This window comes from Amphiprion ocellaris, chromosome 4, assembly GCF_022539595.1.
Source record: "Amphiprion ocellaris isolate individual 3 ecotype Okinawa chromosome 4, ASM2253959v1, whole genome shotgun sequence".
Lineage (NCBI taxonomy): Eukaryota > Metazoa > Chordata > Actinopteri > Pomacentridae > Amphiprion > Amphiprion ocellaris.
In genome coordinates, this window is record NC_072769.1 from 19048437 (window position 1) to 19064338 (window position 15902).

General features: G+C 37.3%; 1 protein-coding gene and 1 long non-coding RNA gene across 2 annotated transcripts in view; both read left to right on the top strand.

Moving 5' to 3' along the window:
• Positions 1 to 2560: 2560 nt before the first annotated feature.
• Positions 2561 to 12291, top strand: tacr3l (tachykinin receptor 3-like). Its single transcript, XM_023268085.3, has 5 exons — positions 2561 to 3039; positions 4137 to 4325; positions 4551 to 4701; positions 9673 to 9869; positions 9951 to 12291. Exons 1-5 carry the CDS (start codon positions 2672 to 2674, stop codon positions 10162 to 10164), a joined length of 1119 nt encoding a protein of 372 aa, XP_023123853.1. The 5' UTR covers positions 2561 to 2671; the 3' UTR covers positions 10165 to 12291.
• Positions 12292 to 14235: 1944 nt separating this feature from the next.
• Positions 14236 to 15902, top strand: part of LOC129348664 (uncharacterized) — a 7999-nt gene continuing 6332 nt past the window's right edge. The window contains exons 1-2 of the long non-coding RNA XR_008601282.1: positions 14236 to 14698; positions 15668 to 15768. This is a non-coding gene — a long non-coding RNA (uncharacterized LOC129348664). The remainder of the gene's footprint in view (positions 14699 to 15667; positions 15769 to 15902) is intronic.

A 15902-nucleotide genomic window follows, 5' to 3' on the forward strand; every position in this document is an offset into this window, starting at 1 on the left:
TTAACTTTTGAAAGAAAAGCATTTTTTAAAAAATGAAGATGGCATTAAATTAATCAGAAATACCTTCTCAACACTGTGGTAAATGACTATTCTAGCTGGAAACAGCTGATTTTTAATGGAAGATCTCCATAGGGGTACAGAGGAATATTTCCAGCAACCATCACTCCTGTGTTCTAATGCTACATTGTGTTAGCTAATGGTGTTGAAAGGCTAATTGATGATTAGAAAACCCTTGTGTAATTATGTTAGCACATGAATAAAAGTGTGAGTTTTCATGGAAACCATGAAATTGTGTGGGTGACCCCAAACTTTGAACGGTAGTGTATGTACAAAAATGTTCTTCGTTAGGCCCACGAAAGAATGCAAAACATCCTAAGTTTACTTTTCTCCACAGGATTGCATGAAGTCAACTAGCCAATTCTTTTTGTCAGCCAGTTTATCTGTTATTTGCTTCACATAAATCCAACTGATCAGACACCAGACAAAAACGACTCATCTCACCTGCCATTGCCCCTTTTCGATTAAACGATGCCTGAATTATTCATATAAAATCTAGAGAAATCATTTTGATTCTATCAGTCATTACTGAATAGATGGTGACCTTTTTATTATGGAGGGCAGGGCCTCTTTAGAAGAGGTTTGAACGGTGACATTTGAGACAGGGAGTGGCCCGAAAGAGGTGGTCTCTGGGAAATGAGTTCTTGCTGAGCGGAAGCACTTTTTGACCTTCTTGTGGTGTTTTTGTGCTTTGCAGAAAATGACCAACAGCCTCCTGTTAAGCGCAACCACTTAAACAACAAAAGAAGCTTTTAGAGAAGAGACTGAAAAACTGAAAGCCAGAACTGACTGGGATGTGAAACAGCACATAGTACAACAGAGCTCATATAAACAAGCTCAGCAGGTGCTCTTGAAGCTAATTGGAAGTTGTACACAGCAGGAGAAAAACACACTAATTGGGTATTTTCTCCATGAGGGAGATGTCTTCATGGCTTTAGAAATAATTTATTTATTATAATTATTATCATTATAAGAATTTATTGATCTCTGTTGTTCAAGTGATTCATTTACTACTAATTATTATTTATTATATTTAATTCTATTATTTATGTTCTATTTTTTTAAGAACATTTCCAATAAATGAATACGTTAAGTATGTTTATTTGTATAGTGAAATCTAAACTGAGGAGGTGAATAATACACACTGTAGGTGTAATTGGGTAAAATTGAAACTTAGGATACTTGGAGCAAAACTGACGCAGCCCTAGCAGAACCACTGCCAGGATTTTAGAATTTCTGAGTTCAAGATTGAGGAAAATGTGATCAACACCTGGAAAACAGACTCTGGATGTTTTGTAGAAGAGTGCAGGTAATTTTGAATGTAGGACATGAAGAGGAGTCATTTGGGTTTCTGTCCCAACTTTACATAAGAAACAATCTGAGAAAGTGTACTAAACATTTCCATTATGTCCTCATTTAATAGCCTTTACACTGATCTATTTTGCTGAGCACCTTCTTACATAATACAGACAAACCTACATAGAATCCTGAAACTATAAGCTTTGGTTTTGATATCACAGCTATTATGGATTAACTGCATCACGCTCAGGCTGATCTAAAGCTTCAGGCAGCGCTAAAGCAGAGAACGGCAATTTTACCCTTTAGGAATGAAATGTCTTTGACTTTTACCAGAGTTTTTAAAATTATCTGAAGAGAGCTGGATTTGTGAGAAGAAATGACACTGTAAAAGATTATAATATTACATTTTTTAACATTAAATGAACACAGTGTCCATTACATTTTAGTCCTAACATGTGACAGTCAATTTACACTGTTTGTACTGTATTTAAATCAGCAAAAAACAAGTTATTTTTACACATAATTGCAGTCATTTGAAAAAAAATGGATTTCAAATTGTTAACACATTTTCTCTATTTTGTTAAATTATAGATGTATATAGTAAAATCACAGAAAATATAAATTTATATGTTGACTGTAAAAAAAAAACTAGATCATGTACACATCAAAACATATTTTTTAAACAAATATCACTTTGTTATTTTACACTATGTGACCATAAAACTACACTGCTTTACCATATATAAATTAGCCAAAAATATATAATTATTTTATCGATATGTACAGCTATTTTCACTGTTGTCGGTTTTTTAAAGTTACAATATTCTGCAGTTTTTAACGGATTTTTCTGTCATGCTTGGAGCCAGATTTTCACAATTTTAAAGATTTTTTTTAACTTTGTTTTTGTTATTATTTTAGGAGGTTTAATTCTCTCCTTGTAACCTGTTGTTGTAAATCGTCTTGTAATTTCACCTTTGTGAGCAAAACCTGCTCAAACAAACATAAATTGAGTACATACAATAAAAACAGGAGTTGAATTTGTTTTAAAGGCGTACAAGCTTTGCTCTTATCCTTGGCAGATATGGCAAATTTTTAATTTGATCTTTTCTTTTTGAATGATTGTGCCAGATCAAATATGAAAATACAAATCCTGATAAACTGACTCCATCTCTGCTGTGTCTCTGATCTCGGGGAGTGGCTGCATCTCTGTCACATGTTAACTCTCTTGCGCGTCTGTTGCGCACCAGACGCGCCAAACTGATCCATGTCTCGCGCCGGCAGCGGACTGCACCAGACACCAGTGAGGACCTGAGGAATGGCCTCTGGACGGGATGGATCCAACTCAACCACAAACCTGACCAACCAGTTCGTGCAGCCGGCGTGGCGCGTCGCTCTGTGGTCGGTGGCTTACAGCACGGTGCTGGCGGTGGCCGTTTTTGGGAACTTGATCGTGATTTGGATTATTCTGGCGCACAAGCGGATGCGGACTGTCACCAACTATTTCCTCCTGAACTTGGCTTTCGCGGATGTTTCGATGGCCGCCTTCAACACGCTCATCAACTTCATCTACGCGACTCATGGAGAGTGGTACTTCGGAGAGGTCTACTGCAGGTTCCACAACTTCTTCCCCGTCACCGCTGTGTTTGCCAGCATCTACTCCATGACCGCGATAGCCATCGACAGGTACGATGGAAAATTAACTGTTACCAGTCAATTTCTCATTATTGTACACTACCAGTCAAAGGTTTTGGACACACCTTCTCATTCCAAAAAAAGTGTTAATATTTAGTATTAATCTTCAATGTAGAAAATAATACAAATAAATAAAAAGCATGGAATGAGAAGGTGTGTCCAAACTTCTGACTGGTAGTGTATCTTGACATTTTCTTTTGTTTTGTTTTTCCTTGTTTTCTTTACCCAAAAAACGATTTTATTGCACTTTATTCACTATTTCTCTATTTGAGTTTTCAATTCTGAAATTCAGTTCATTTTATTTTACTTCTTTTAGGATAACCTGCATTAAATATTTGATCATTAATGCAAAGTTTTATTAGGAAAATCCAAATCCAAATCTGAATGAAGATTCATAGATTTTTTGGCAGATGCATTGTACATATGATGAACTTATTTATTCTTTTTGTGGAGGGAAAATAACTTTATTTTCTGTTGTTTTGCTCGCGTGTTGTTTGCTTAAAATATGATCAAGTAATACACTACCATTCAAAAGTTTGGGGTCACTTAGAAATGTCCTTCTTTTTGAAAGAAAAGCATTTTTTTTCAATGAAGATGAATCAGAAATCCAATCTAGACATTGTTAATGTGGTAAATGACTATTCTATCTGGAAACAGCTGATTTTTAATGGAATATCTCCATAGGGGTACAGAGGAACATTTCCAGCAACCATCACTCCTGTGTTCTAATGCTACATTGTGTTAGCTAATGGTGTTGAAAGGCTAATTGATGATTAGAAAACCCTTGTGCAATTATGTTAGCACATGAATAAAAGTGTGAGTTTTCATGGAAAACATGAAATTGCCTGTGCGACCCTAAACTTTTGAACAGTAGTGTATGTTTTAAAGTTTTGCTTTTTTTTTTTTTTTTTAAAAATCTTTGTAATTTTGGCAATCATTAATCTGACTTCAGTAACTTTTATGTTCACACACCAAATGTCAGCCATGCCTGCTTTACAAATCTTCATGATATCTTTTCAGGATTGCATCCCACCTGACATGCTGTAACTGTAATGTACAACTCATGTCTGTGTTGTTCTGTCCTGTAGGTACATGGCCATCATCCATCCTCTGAAGCATCGTCTGTCTGCAAAAGCCACAATGGGAGTCATCGTCTGTATCTGGAGTCTGGCTGTGGTTCTGGCCTTCCCTCTCTGCTACTTCTCCACCACCAGAACTCTTCCCCGTAGGACCCTGTGCTACGTTTCCTGGCCCCGCACGGCCGACGACCCCTTCATGTGAGACCACACAAGACAACCATGTCAAGCTTCACCACCCTTATTACAACAAACGGGGCTAACTTGTTTCTTTTATTTATATTTCCCTCATCTCTTTGTTTGTCATTGCAACTCTACCCGCGTCATTGTTCACCCACCTCTCCATTCTGCTCCTAGTTCTTTTGTTAAACAGCTACAGGCACCTTCTTTAAAATATACTGGTGATGTGTTTCTGGATTTGTGCAGGTATCATATCATAGTTACCGTTCTGGTCTACCTGCTGCCCTTGGTGGTGATGGGCATCACTTACACCATCGTGGGGGTGACGCTGTGGGGAAGTGAGATCCCCGGAGACTCATCTGATAACTATCTTGGACAACTCCAGGCTAAAAGGAAGGTAATTACCTTGTTTATTTGGCACACGCTAATTTTACTCTAATATAGGGTAAACAGACTCATTAAAAAGCAGATCATCTAATTCTTTAGGTGTTCTCCAATCTAAAATATGATGAAGAAAACACAACTTGCAGATATAACTTAGCAAAATAATGCATTTCTACATGCGTCATTCCAGAATTGGACGACATTTTACGTCCCACCCATCAAATTTCAAATAATCCATATATAAAATACTAAAACATGCAGTTGTTGTGTAAATTTACTTGTCCTGAGACCAAATCTGAAAAAAACTGAGAGATGAATGTTTGAAAATATTTTTTAAAATACCAAGTAAGGCTGGAGTTCCCCCTAAAATACCATTTTTCTCTTGTCCCACCCCCCTGATGACCAAATTGAATCTCAAATAAAACAGTTAAAATGAAATTTAAACCTCCTTTTTTTTTTTTTTTTCATTGATGTCTCTTGTAATTGTGGGAGCATTTTGTTTTAATCAACATAATATTTAAAATAATAATTATTATGCATGGAACTGTTAGCCTGTTAGCATAACCTTTTTAGCTGATAGAAGAAGAAGAAAACAGTGAATCACATGAAACACTGGAATTCACATCAAAAAATTTTCCAAAAGAATGGGTAGAGCAAAGCTATGTCCTCTCTTCTATTTTTCATATTTTGAATCTCATTCTACCTCATGCAAACATGTTATGCATATTATCAGGATAAAACAAATTCTTTTGACTTTTTTCTTTACTTTTTTCCATCAGTAAGTTTGTCCTCTTAGTCAGCAGTAACAGCTAAATATCTAGCTTCTACTCCTGAGAAAAAGCTAACATTAGCATAGATTAGCAACCCTGTTACTGTGATTAGAGTAGGGTTAGCAAACAACAAATAAAACATGGAATAAAAATGGTACCATTGATGTGTAAGCTGAGCTAATCAAGCCTTTGACAGTTTATGACCTATTATTGATGAATATGTAGCAGGAAATTGTAAAAGTGAAGGTTTGTTTTTCAAAAATTTTGAAGCCCAAATGTCCTCCAATTCTGGAATGACCCACATATCATATACGCTGCTGAGACTGTCTTTAGTTATCTACGGACAGTCTTGTTGTTGATCGACTGCTGTGACTGACTGTGAATGTGCTAAAAACACATATGGAAATAAAAGACCGAGGTTTAAGTTGATTGGAGAACATCTGCACACTGAGAGCCTTCATTTGAATGGAAAAAGATGCTCCAAGAGGCTAAATGTTGTAGTGAAACTGAATTAAGAAGCAAATGATCAAGCTTTTCCCTTTAGCAGAAAATGAAGACAAGAACGAAATGAAGAGGTTCAACTTAATTTTATACCCTAAAAACACTTGTAACTTAACCTGCAGTTGTACCTTCTTTCATTTGAAAAACAGACAAACAAAGAAAACACTAAATGCATTTATTACCATAAGGGACATTAGTGCACAAAAGCAAATAATCCTCCATATGTTTACCACAAAACACATGGCACACGCAATTAGGACAAATGCGAGTAGGTCTGTGAAAACACTGTGGACCACTTAGGGCTTAGATCAGTAAAATGTGATGTGAGGAGCAGCAAAGCACATTAGCTCAGTGCTGTGAAGGGAATTCACACTTTGTTATCTGAAAACCACATACAGAGCGAACGCACCGGTACAAGCCCTCATTATGAAGTCAAGCAAACACAACATGCTGAAGAGGACAAGATCCAGAGGTACTCGCATCATCAGGCAGACTACGCAGCGAGCTTTACAGCAGCTACTCTGAGGGTTGGGTTGAACAGGGATTAAGGCCATCACAGCTGTCATGACGAACATCTATCAAGACAACTCTGGGATTAATGCCGACAAATGCATTTCATTGATAAACATCACGAATACTGCAGTTAACATGTCGGATTGTTCAATGGTGCAGTGCAGCGGTCAGGAACTATTTGTTAATAGAGGATATTTTGGACATATTTAAAAAAAAATCTTAATCTGTGGATCAACAAGTTATTTTGTCTTTGACCCAGTTACTCTGGCCAGATTTATTCTAACTTATATGCATCAAGCAAACTGAGAACAGCAACAAAGTAAACTTCAAAATAAGACAGAAATTTCAGATTAGATTCACATTCATTAAGAACTTATTATGGTTTCAATGATACATACACACTGAGTACACAGGAACAGAGACAGGTGCAGGTTTGTTTTTGCAATCTTTTAAAGGACCTCTGTGAAAAACAATCATCACAGGTGCAGATTTCCAACAAAATTGAGCTGAAAAAAGATAAAAAGAGGTTTATGAATGTCAGGAAATAAAGCTGCGAGACAATGTGAAGCTTGATTCACAAGACCCACGCTGATGAGATAGCATCTGGGTAGAGATAAGTGGAATTCGTTCTCATGTCCGTGTTGCAGATGAGCGTCTGCTGATAGTCTAATAGCCGCCTGCTCCTTTTAACCCCCCCGAGAGTCTGCATTGTGCTATAACAGTGATGAGTTCTGTGGTACTCTTTCATCCATCCCACCTGGAACCTGGAACCTGCTGGGTCTGATGCGTCATCGCTGACCTTTCCTTTTCATATACGGCAGTCATTTTGGGCCCAAGAAATGGAAATCATTATGAGAATGAAGGAGGCGGTCAACAAACTTGTTAGTTCTGAGGCAGTGTACATGCAAAAGGCTGCCAGAGTTTCTAACATCCCACAGTGAAATGGCATTTAGAGAGCTTTGTACTTCCATGATTTAATGATTCTCCAGTTGAAGAGGTTGTTTAGGTGGGATGCATGGCAGAATATTTTACAAGCATTCAAGAAAGAGCTCAGGCAGTTGAATTATTTAATGTTGCACTCATCAAGATACCCTGCCCATCCCAAAAAAAAAAAACAATCGCACACTCTAATATTTCACTGGATTGCCTTTAGCTCTGAGAACGACACACATTCGCCATGACATTGTTTCGATAAGCTTCTGCAATGTCACAGCATTTAATTCTGTACAGAGTTACATTAATTTTCTACTAAGATCTCATATTGATGATGGGAGAGTCAGACCGCTGCACAAAGTCTTCTCCAGAACATCCCAAAGATTCTCAGTGGGGCTGAGGTCTGGACTCTGTGGAGGACAATCCATGTGTGAAAATGACGTCTCATGCTCCCTGATTCACTCATTCTCAATGTGAGCCCCATGAATCCTGGCATCATCATCTTAGAACATGTCCATGTCATCAGGGAAGAAAAACTCCATTGATGGAAAGACCTGGTCATTCAGTATATTCAGGTAGTCAGCTGACCTCATTCTTTGGGAACATAATGTTGCTGAACCTGACCAACCCCAGATCATAACCCTAAACCCCCACAGGATGGTAGAAACTAGACATGATGAGTGCATCACTTCATCGTCCTCTCTTCTTACCCTGATGCCCCCATCACTTTGGAACAGGGTAAATCTGGACTCATCAGATCACATGACCTTCTTTCATTGTTCCAGAGTCCAATCTTTATGCTACCTAGTAAACTGAAGCCTTTTTTTCTGATTAGCCTCACTGATCAGTGGTTTTCTTAGAACTACACAGCTGTTTAGTCCCAATCCTCTGAGTTCCCTTCACATTGTGCATGTGGAATTGTTCTTACTTTTACTATTAAACATAGTCGTGAGTTCTGCTGTTGATTTCCTACAATCAACTAAGAGTTTGTTCCGACCACATTTGTTCCTCAAAGATGATGGTTCACCACTATCCTTCATGTTTTAATAATGTGTTGGACGGTTCTTAACATGATTTTAGTAGTTCAGAAATCTCCTTAGTTGTTTTCTTTGCTTGATGCAGGTCAATAATTTGACCCTTCTGAGACAGATTAACATCCTTTCCATGACCACAGGATATGTCTTCAAACATGGTTGTTTAAGAAATGAGAAGCTCCTCACTGCATCAGCTAGAGTTAAATAAGTTGTTGCAGCTGAAATGTATTCATCACTGCAGTAATTATCTAATGGAAGGCTCTTACCTATTTGCTTAGTTAAATCTAAGTGATGACTTTTTTTTTGGACAGGCAGTGTATTTATATCAACAATGCAGCAAATGACAATGTTTATGATGAAAATTATCCCCTGTAGTTACGAACCCGCAGAGAATTATCACTCTGCTTTGCAGTTCCTCGAAATTCACAGTGTCTTCATGTGTTTTAGTGTCTATAAGCTCATTGTTTTGATTTTACAGCCTTGAAATTCTTGTTTATAGTTCAGCATCATCATCCTCAGCGTCAGCCATAATCTCCTTGTATGTTACCTGTCATGAGACACAGCAGCTAGCAGCAAAACTCAGTGAAGTATTTACAATAGCATCTACAGACTAGTCTCACATAGGCAGACCATTCTGTAGCACTAAAACAGCACAGTGCAGAGTGGTCTAACTATATCTCATTATCATTCTGCCATAGGGGGAGAAAGCTCTGGCTTGTCTGTGTTTGAGTTAATCTCAGTGACATTGGATGGTGATAGAAATGTTCATTCTCAGAATTTCCACTGGAAAAAAGATCAGCAAGTTAGCACTTTAAATCTATATTATAATAAAATAGGTTTACATTGCATTTTAAGCCAAAATGCTTGCATTACTATCTGGATAGTAATGGATTGATATATATATAGTTTTAATATATAAAGAAAAATAAAGCATTTGTTTCTTTCAATCATTATTTCCAATAATTGTGTCGGTAATTTTTCAAGCAAAAATGATAAAAATCCCTTCATTTATCTTCTCAGCTGTGGAAGTTCTCTGTGTAGAAATAATAATAACTTGTTGAATCTGGTGACTCCAACCTCACATTAGCCATATTTTAGTTTTATTTTAAGACATTTTGCTACTCATTTTACGACTTCAACGTGTGCATTTACTACTGTGAAATGTCAAAATGTCTTCTGTGAAAAATGCCTCCTCTCCTGCTGAGGACTTTTTCTTCTTCTCTCCACCTGCAGGTGGTGAAGATGATGATCATTGTGGTGGTGACCTTTGCCCTCTGCTGGCTGCCGTATCACGTCTACTTCATCGTGACGGGTCTCAACAAGCGTCTGAGCAAGTGGAAGTACATCCAGCAGGTGTACCTGTCAGTGCTGTGGCTGGCGATGAGCTCCACCATGTACAACCCCATCATCTACTGCTGCCTCAACAGCAGGTGAGTACAAACCAGTCTGCTCTACTAAAAAAAACTCACATTTTACACAGCAGCATGATTACATGTCAGACTCGGCTGCAGATTCCGGGCTGGTTTCAAGAAGGTTTTCCGCTGGTGCCCCTTTGTCCGGGTGTCGAGCTACGATGAGCTGGAGCTTCAAAACACAAGGCTTCGACCGAGCAGCATGTGCACCCTCTCTCGAGCCAACACCAGCCTCCTGAGCAAAGACAAGAGCACTTGTTCCCGTGGCAACAGGTCAAAACTCAACTCCCAGCAGGATAATAAAGACAGTTAGTCGTCTCCACTGGGTACGCTGAGCCAACATACGGTTGTTTTTGTGTTTTTTGACCTAATAAATATGAATTAACTCAGACAGTTGGTGGGTGGGGGTGAAAAGAACATGGTGCTGTTCAGGAACAACAGGAAGATAATTATCGTACTGTGGCTCCTGATTTCTCCATTTACCAAGAGCAGCAACAGTAGCTGTGACATGCGGCTCACAGGAGGCAGAACATATAGAAATAATAGACAGATATTTGTAGATTAAATGTAACTTCTATCTGTTTTCTTGGAAATTCATTGCACATGCATGTCCATAAATCTGCAGAGAAATAATAGAAACAACACTCATAATTAACACATTCCTAAGAATGCTTGCATTTTTCAGTTTTCTTCGCTATCAAAATAAACTCACTGGTACATAGAAACCTGAATCTGGTGCACTTTTAATGGAAAATGTAAATAAAAAAGTTTGGAATCAAGTTGAAACCCAAAATAAATGGCAGCTACAGCAAGCGTTGAATGTCACCAGGGGATTTTTTTTTTTGTGGCCAACTTTATCGAAATTAATGAAATAGAATTAAATAATCAGTTCTGACAAGTAATTTTGTATATCACCATATTATATTAAATATAACAAATATATGTGTACATGTGTATCTTTATCTGCTGTAATTAATATTTGAAACATTAATGCCTTTCATTGAATTGAAACGTGTATTTTAGAGCTGGATTTGTGATATCTTTTATTATAGAATGCTGCTGTTCCTTAGGTTGAATATGTTTAACAAAGTGGTGCAAACGTGCATGTTTTGTTGCTGTTTTGTTTCCTAAAATCTAACTGGCAGGCTTTTTGGATAAATAAACAAAATAGTGAGATTATTTCCACCTGTCAGTGAGAGAGAAATGGTTAACATATACATGCACTTTTAACATTGGCATTTTATTTATGCATACATGAGATTTTTTGTTATAAGAGGATATTTCTTACTTGTTTATGTACTGCACTTTCCATGGTTTGATTGATTTTGACAATAAGGATTTGAAGATCAAAATATTTTATGTCTGTAAAAGAAGAAAAAGAAGAAGAAGAAAGTCAACATCCATTTTGTTGTTGCACTGCGTCACCTCTTGTATGATATTAACAATGATGAAGAGCTTGGGGTAGTAATACAAATATTACAATTTCTTTAAAACTATGAAAGATAACTTAAAATTTTTAATGGAATGATTTCAGAAACATGTTTTTGGAGGAATAACTGGAAAATGAAATGATAACAGCTTTTCATTACAAAGATATTGCAAGAAAATGACCTCACCGGGTCATTTTTGACCCACTAATGCATCTAAGGGTTAACGTTGCTCTATAAACATTAAATCTATGACTGCTACACTGACGTTAAAACGAAGCTGGTTGGATCTTACCTGCTTTTTGTGACAAAATGTAAATTCACAAGTGCTGATGTAATTGTTGCTAGTTGGACAAAGCATGTGCCATTTTAAAATGAACATTTTTGGAGTGTTGTTTTACGAGTATTTGTTCATAGTTTCTGTATAATTGTACACAAGCAGTAAAGGTTGTAATACTGTGATATTTTGGTACAGAAAAAACACATGGACACAAATTATAACCAGTCTGAACAGTGAATATGTGTTTCATTGTGTAATGATGAAAAAATACTATTAAAGCTCATATATTCTCTGTAATTGACTATTTAGTTAGATTTTATTTCAGTCATATGTAGTGATGAATGAAGTCAGACTTTTACTGATCAGTAGATGTGTTTTTTTATTTAACATTAATGGAAACAGAAAGATAAAATAAGACTGTATGGTACTAGAAGCAGTTAACCCTTTAAGACCCACCATTGTGCAAGTCCGCCAGGACATATTTTTACATTTTTACATGCTGTAGTGCCATTTTTTGGAGTATTTTTATTTGCTTTACATCAAAATAACCCTGATATCCCAAATTTTAATCATATGTGTTGACTTATGTCTTAACTACTACAAAAAATTGCTTAAAAGTGCAATAAACCTTAAAAAAATGAAAATCGTTTTTGTTTTTTTCACATATATTTCAAAATACAGAAATTGCATAGCTGTATCCCTCAAATTTGTAAATGTAAAAAAATTGCACAATATCCTTTGGAACCACAGGAAATTTATTTGGAGTCTGTACATAATTTGCTTTTTGAGATATGGTCAATTTTGTAACCTGTAAAAAAACGAAAATAAACAAAACTCCAAATTTGCAAAGAGACAACATCAACATCAAAACAAATTATTTACAATAGTGCAATCAAATTTCACACACATATTTTATGTACAAAACCATGGTCAGACCATAAAAAGTGCATTTGAAAAGAAAATCGTTATTACTGAGTTGAATCAGAAACAGTATTTTGATGGTCTCCTGGTCCAAGTACTTGGACAGGTCTGATGGAGAAGGGCTGTCCACACATTCTGACAGAGGTGGCTGGACACCTGGCCTCCTTTTCGGCAGGAAATGTGGCAGAGAAGGTAAGCTGTCAGGTTCCTTCTCAGTTTTCCAGCCAGCTGTAGGGAATGCCTCTGGCCCGGAGCGCTCGCTGGTGGAGCGGCTGCTGCAGCGTCTCCTGGCTGGAGGACGGTCTGTCCCTCTACCTCTAGCTGGGTACCAGGACAGCAGGAGACCTCCATTCTCTCCTCTTCCTCCTCCTCCTCCTTCCCAACATTGTAAATGCTGCACACAGAAAAAGTTACGTGGTACGTTAGCTGTGCGCAGCACATGACTTGTAAAAATGATGCGTATTTTGCGCGGAATGCTTTCGGCGGCGTTACATGTATATTATACTTTCTTTACTTTTCTCCAACTCAAAACAAACAACTTCTCATGAATACAGACTTACATGTCACTGGAATGATCAATTCCTTCGATAAGATCGGCTTCATCCGCGCTGGTGGCAGAATCCGGGCCAGACGAGTGGCTGGACTCTTCATCCGACTGTAGTTTGCTGGAGAGCTTCGCCAGATGTAAAATAGTTTGGGGCGACCAGGTTTTCGCGGCTCCTCAACTAATGTGTGGAAATGTGTCAAAGGTGTGTGTGGTGGGTCCGTGTACGGATCTGGTAATTGGATTTTCCCTTCTGAAACGGGTATTGACAAACAAAAAACGAGTGGTTATTTGATTTTCGTTTTAAAATACAAAAATTAAAATTGAAATAAAAGGCGTTTTACTATTCATGATCAAAAAGGGATATACGATTTTTAAAAAATGCTCTGATTTTCGTTTTATATTTAGAATAACAAGAAAGTAAAATCAGTAAGAGACAGAAACGAAAAAAGGTCCGTTTTTTCATTTTCTGAGACCGGAAGTGGTCATCAGGAAGTGTGGAGCCAAACGACAACAAGATTCTCAGAGGGCGGAGCCAGAGAGCAGTGATTGGTCAGACCATAGATAATATAGAAGACAGCGCGCTAGCGTATCTAGTCTATGAGTATCTATGGTCGGCACGTCTGGTAGCATCTCTGGCTGCTGTTGATCTTGTTTTTGGAGTAAAACACGGTAAGAAGATAAATACTTCTAACCAGTAGCGTTGTTTTGTTGTACGTTAAGTCAGCGACTTGTGAAGAGTTGTGTTTTGTCGTGTTTGAGCAGTTGGTCCCGACGCGTTAGCTCGCTAAGCGGCTAAGTTAGCTAGCGGGCTAATTAACACAGGTGGCTAACTTACCGCTGAACACCTGTGTTAGTTGCTGCAGCAACTGTCCTCATTATTAGAATGACCTTCTCAACCTGTATTTCTCTGCTGTGTATTTTAGCTTTTAAAAAAGTTATTTTACTTTAAGGTTAACTGAAACCCGTTGAGCGGCACTAAAGTTTAACATTCAGCTGGTTTGAATTAAACTGCGCTTAACTTAACATTGCGCAACATTACCTCTCTGAATCTCCATAATTTCATTAAATTCCTTCTCTCTTCCACTGCTCAAGTTCAATCCAGTATATAAAATGACATTAATAGTGAATAAACTAACAACCAGCCATTGTATTTATTTATTACTGGATGTATTTGTAGTAAAACATGAGTTGAAATATCCTACTTTTGGATCTAGAACTGCACAAGCCGTTCATTTTCAGTCACCTGATGAGTTAAACTCCCCTTTTTATGTGAGGTTGAAGCAGAAAGTCTGAGTTAACAAAGAAAGTTCTTTATAATTTGCGATACCTGTTATCTCTGACTGAGGCTTTAGTTTTTGTTGAGCTGATTTACATGTAGAAACTTTGTTCAGGAAAATTTCTCAGTAGCTCAGAGGACAGGCTGCTTTTTACACAACCTTGTAAGAGAATGTCTGTCAATGCTTTCAGCAGAATTTAGAAACACAACACTTCCTAAACAGATATTTTGAGGCTGTGAGGTTGAACGTTTGAGAGTATATCAGTGTGTTTGTTTGTGGTCTTTCTGTTTCTAGGTGGAAGCTGAAACAGTGAGGATGACTCCTGCTCCTGTCATCTCTAAGCTCCTCACACATCTTTACCTGCACATGAGGAAAATCACTCCTGTAGAATGCAGGTATGTTTGTCATTATTATAAAAAGATGTTGCCTGGTGACCTGTCAGAAACCCATCATACAGAGTCAGCCAAAATAATGTTTACACACATCAGGAAAAGAAAAACTTGCATAAATATTTCAATACCAAATTTATTCAGACATCACGAGATTAATAAAAGTTATCTTTGGCCTCTACAATTACAAGAGGTGCTCAAAGTGGTGGCCACTGGCTTCCAGACATTTCTGTTGTGTTGTAGACGTCACTTGTTGATGCTCCATCCATGAGGGTAATGCCATCTGTTGGGAAAACATCGTACAACAGGACACAGAGTTATTCAATTCAATTCAATTCAATTTTGTTTATATAGCGCCAATTACAGTCAAATTGTCTCTTATCCACCTGAAGAAGACCTAATGTTTCCCTTCAAAGGATAGTTAATAATTACTATGGCTTCCATAGTGGTTCCATCAGAGAAAATCATATCCATATACAGATTTTTATTAATTCCAGGGCTGGTTCAGTAAAGATTATAATAATAACTACATCAGATAATTCTTGGTCACAGTTGGAATTTTGCAGCCTGAGAGATGGTTGAGAAGGTTTGCAGTTGTTGTTTTAGCAAAATATGTTATAATAGAACATCTTTATTGTCATTGTACATGAAATTATCTGTAAACCAGCAAAGTGTATCATTCTGAGGTATGTAAAAATAAATAAAGAAAAATGCTTCTAAAGCCAATAATAAACAGAATATTTTGAGGGAATATTCTAAAAAGGAAAGAAAAGCTCCATTCTCACTCCTCTCAGGATAAACTGTCATTAAAATTGACTTTAAATTTAGCTTCAACATGAGATAAAAACATTTACTTCCATTACTGATGTTGTCAAGTTTTAATAAAGTTCATGCTACTTTTATAAAATGATGAAAGTGAATAAATTGTACTTCTGTTATCTGTGTTTGATTTCTGTCTTTTCTCCTGTCATCCAGATGTTTAGAGGGAGATGATGCCACATCTGGTCCAGCTGATGGAAGGTCTTGAAGTTCTCTGACTGGCCTCGACTGAAGATGGTCGTCTCACTGGATTTAAGGTTCAGATGCTCAGTAACAAACTCCACCAATGAGCCAACAGGGAAGCTTTAGGTTTATTAAATGTTGCTATGAAGGTATCACTGTTTTTCTTTGTGAATGCAATGTGCTCCAGCTGAAAGTTGAATTAGAACTT

What these genes read in the sequence shown, in the direction of transcription:
- tacr3l (XM_023268085.3), top strand. Translation starts at nt 2,672, where the DNA reads ATGGCCTCTGGACGGGATGGATCCAACTCAACCACAAACCTGACCAAC. An exon ending in ACCGCGATAGCCATCGACAG is followed by an intron (nt 3,040 to 4,136) that starts GTACGATGGAAA and finishes TCTGTCCTGTAG; the next exon opens with GTACATGGCCATCATCCATC. An exon ending in AACTCCAGGCTAAAAGGAAG is followed by an intron (nt 4,702 to 9,672) that starts GTAATTACCTTG and finishes CTCCACCTGCAG; the next exon opens with GTGGTGAAGATGATGATCAT.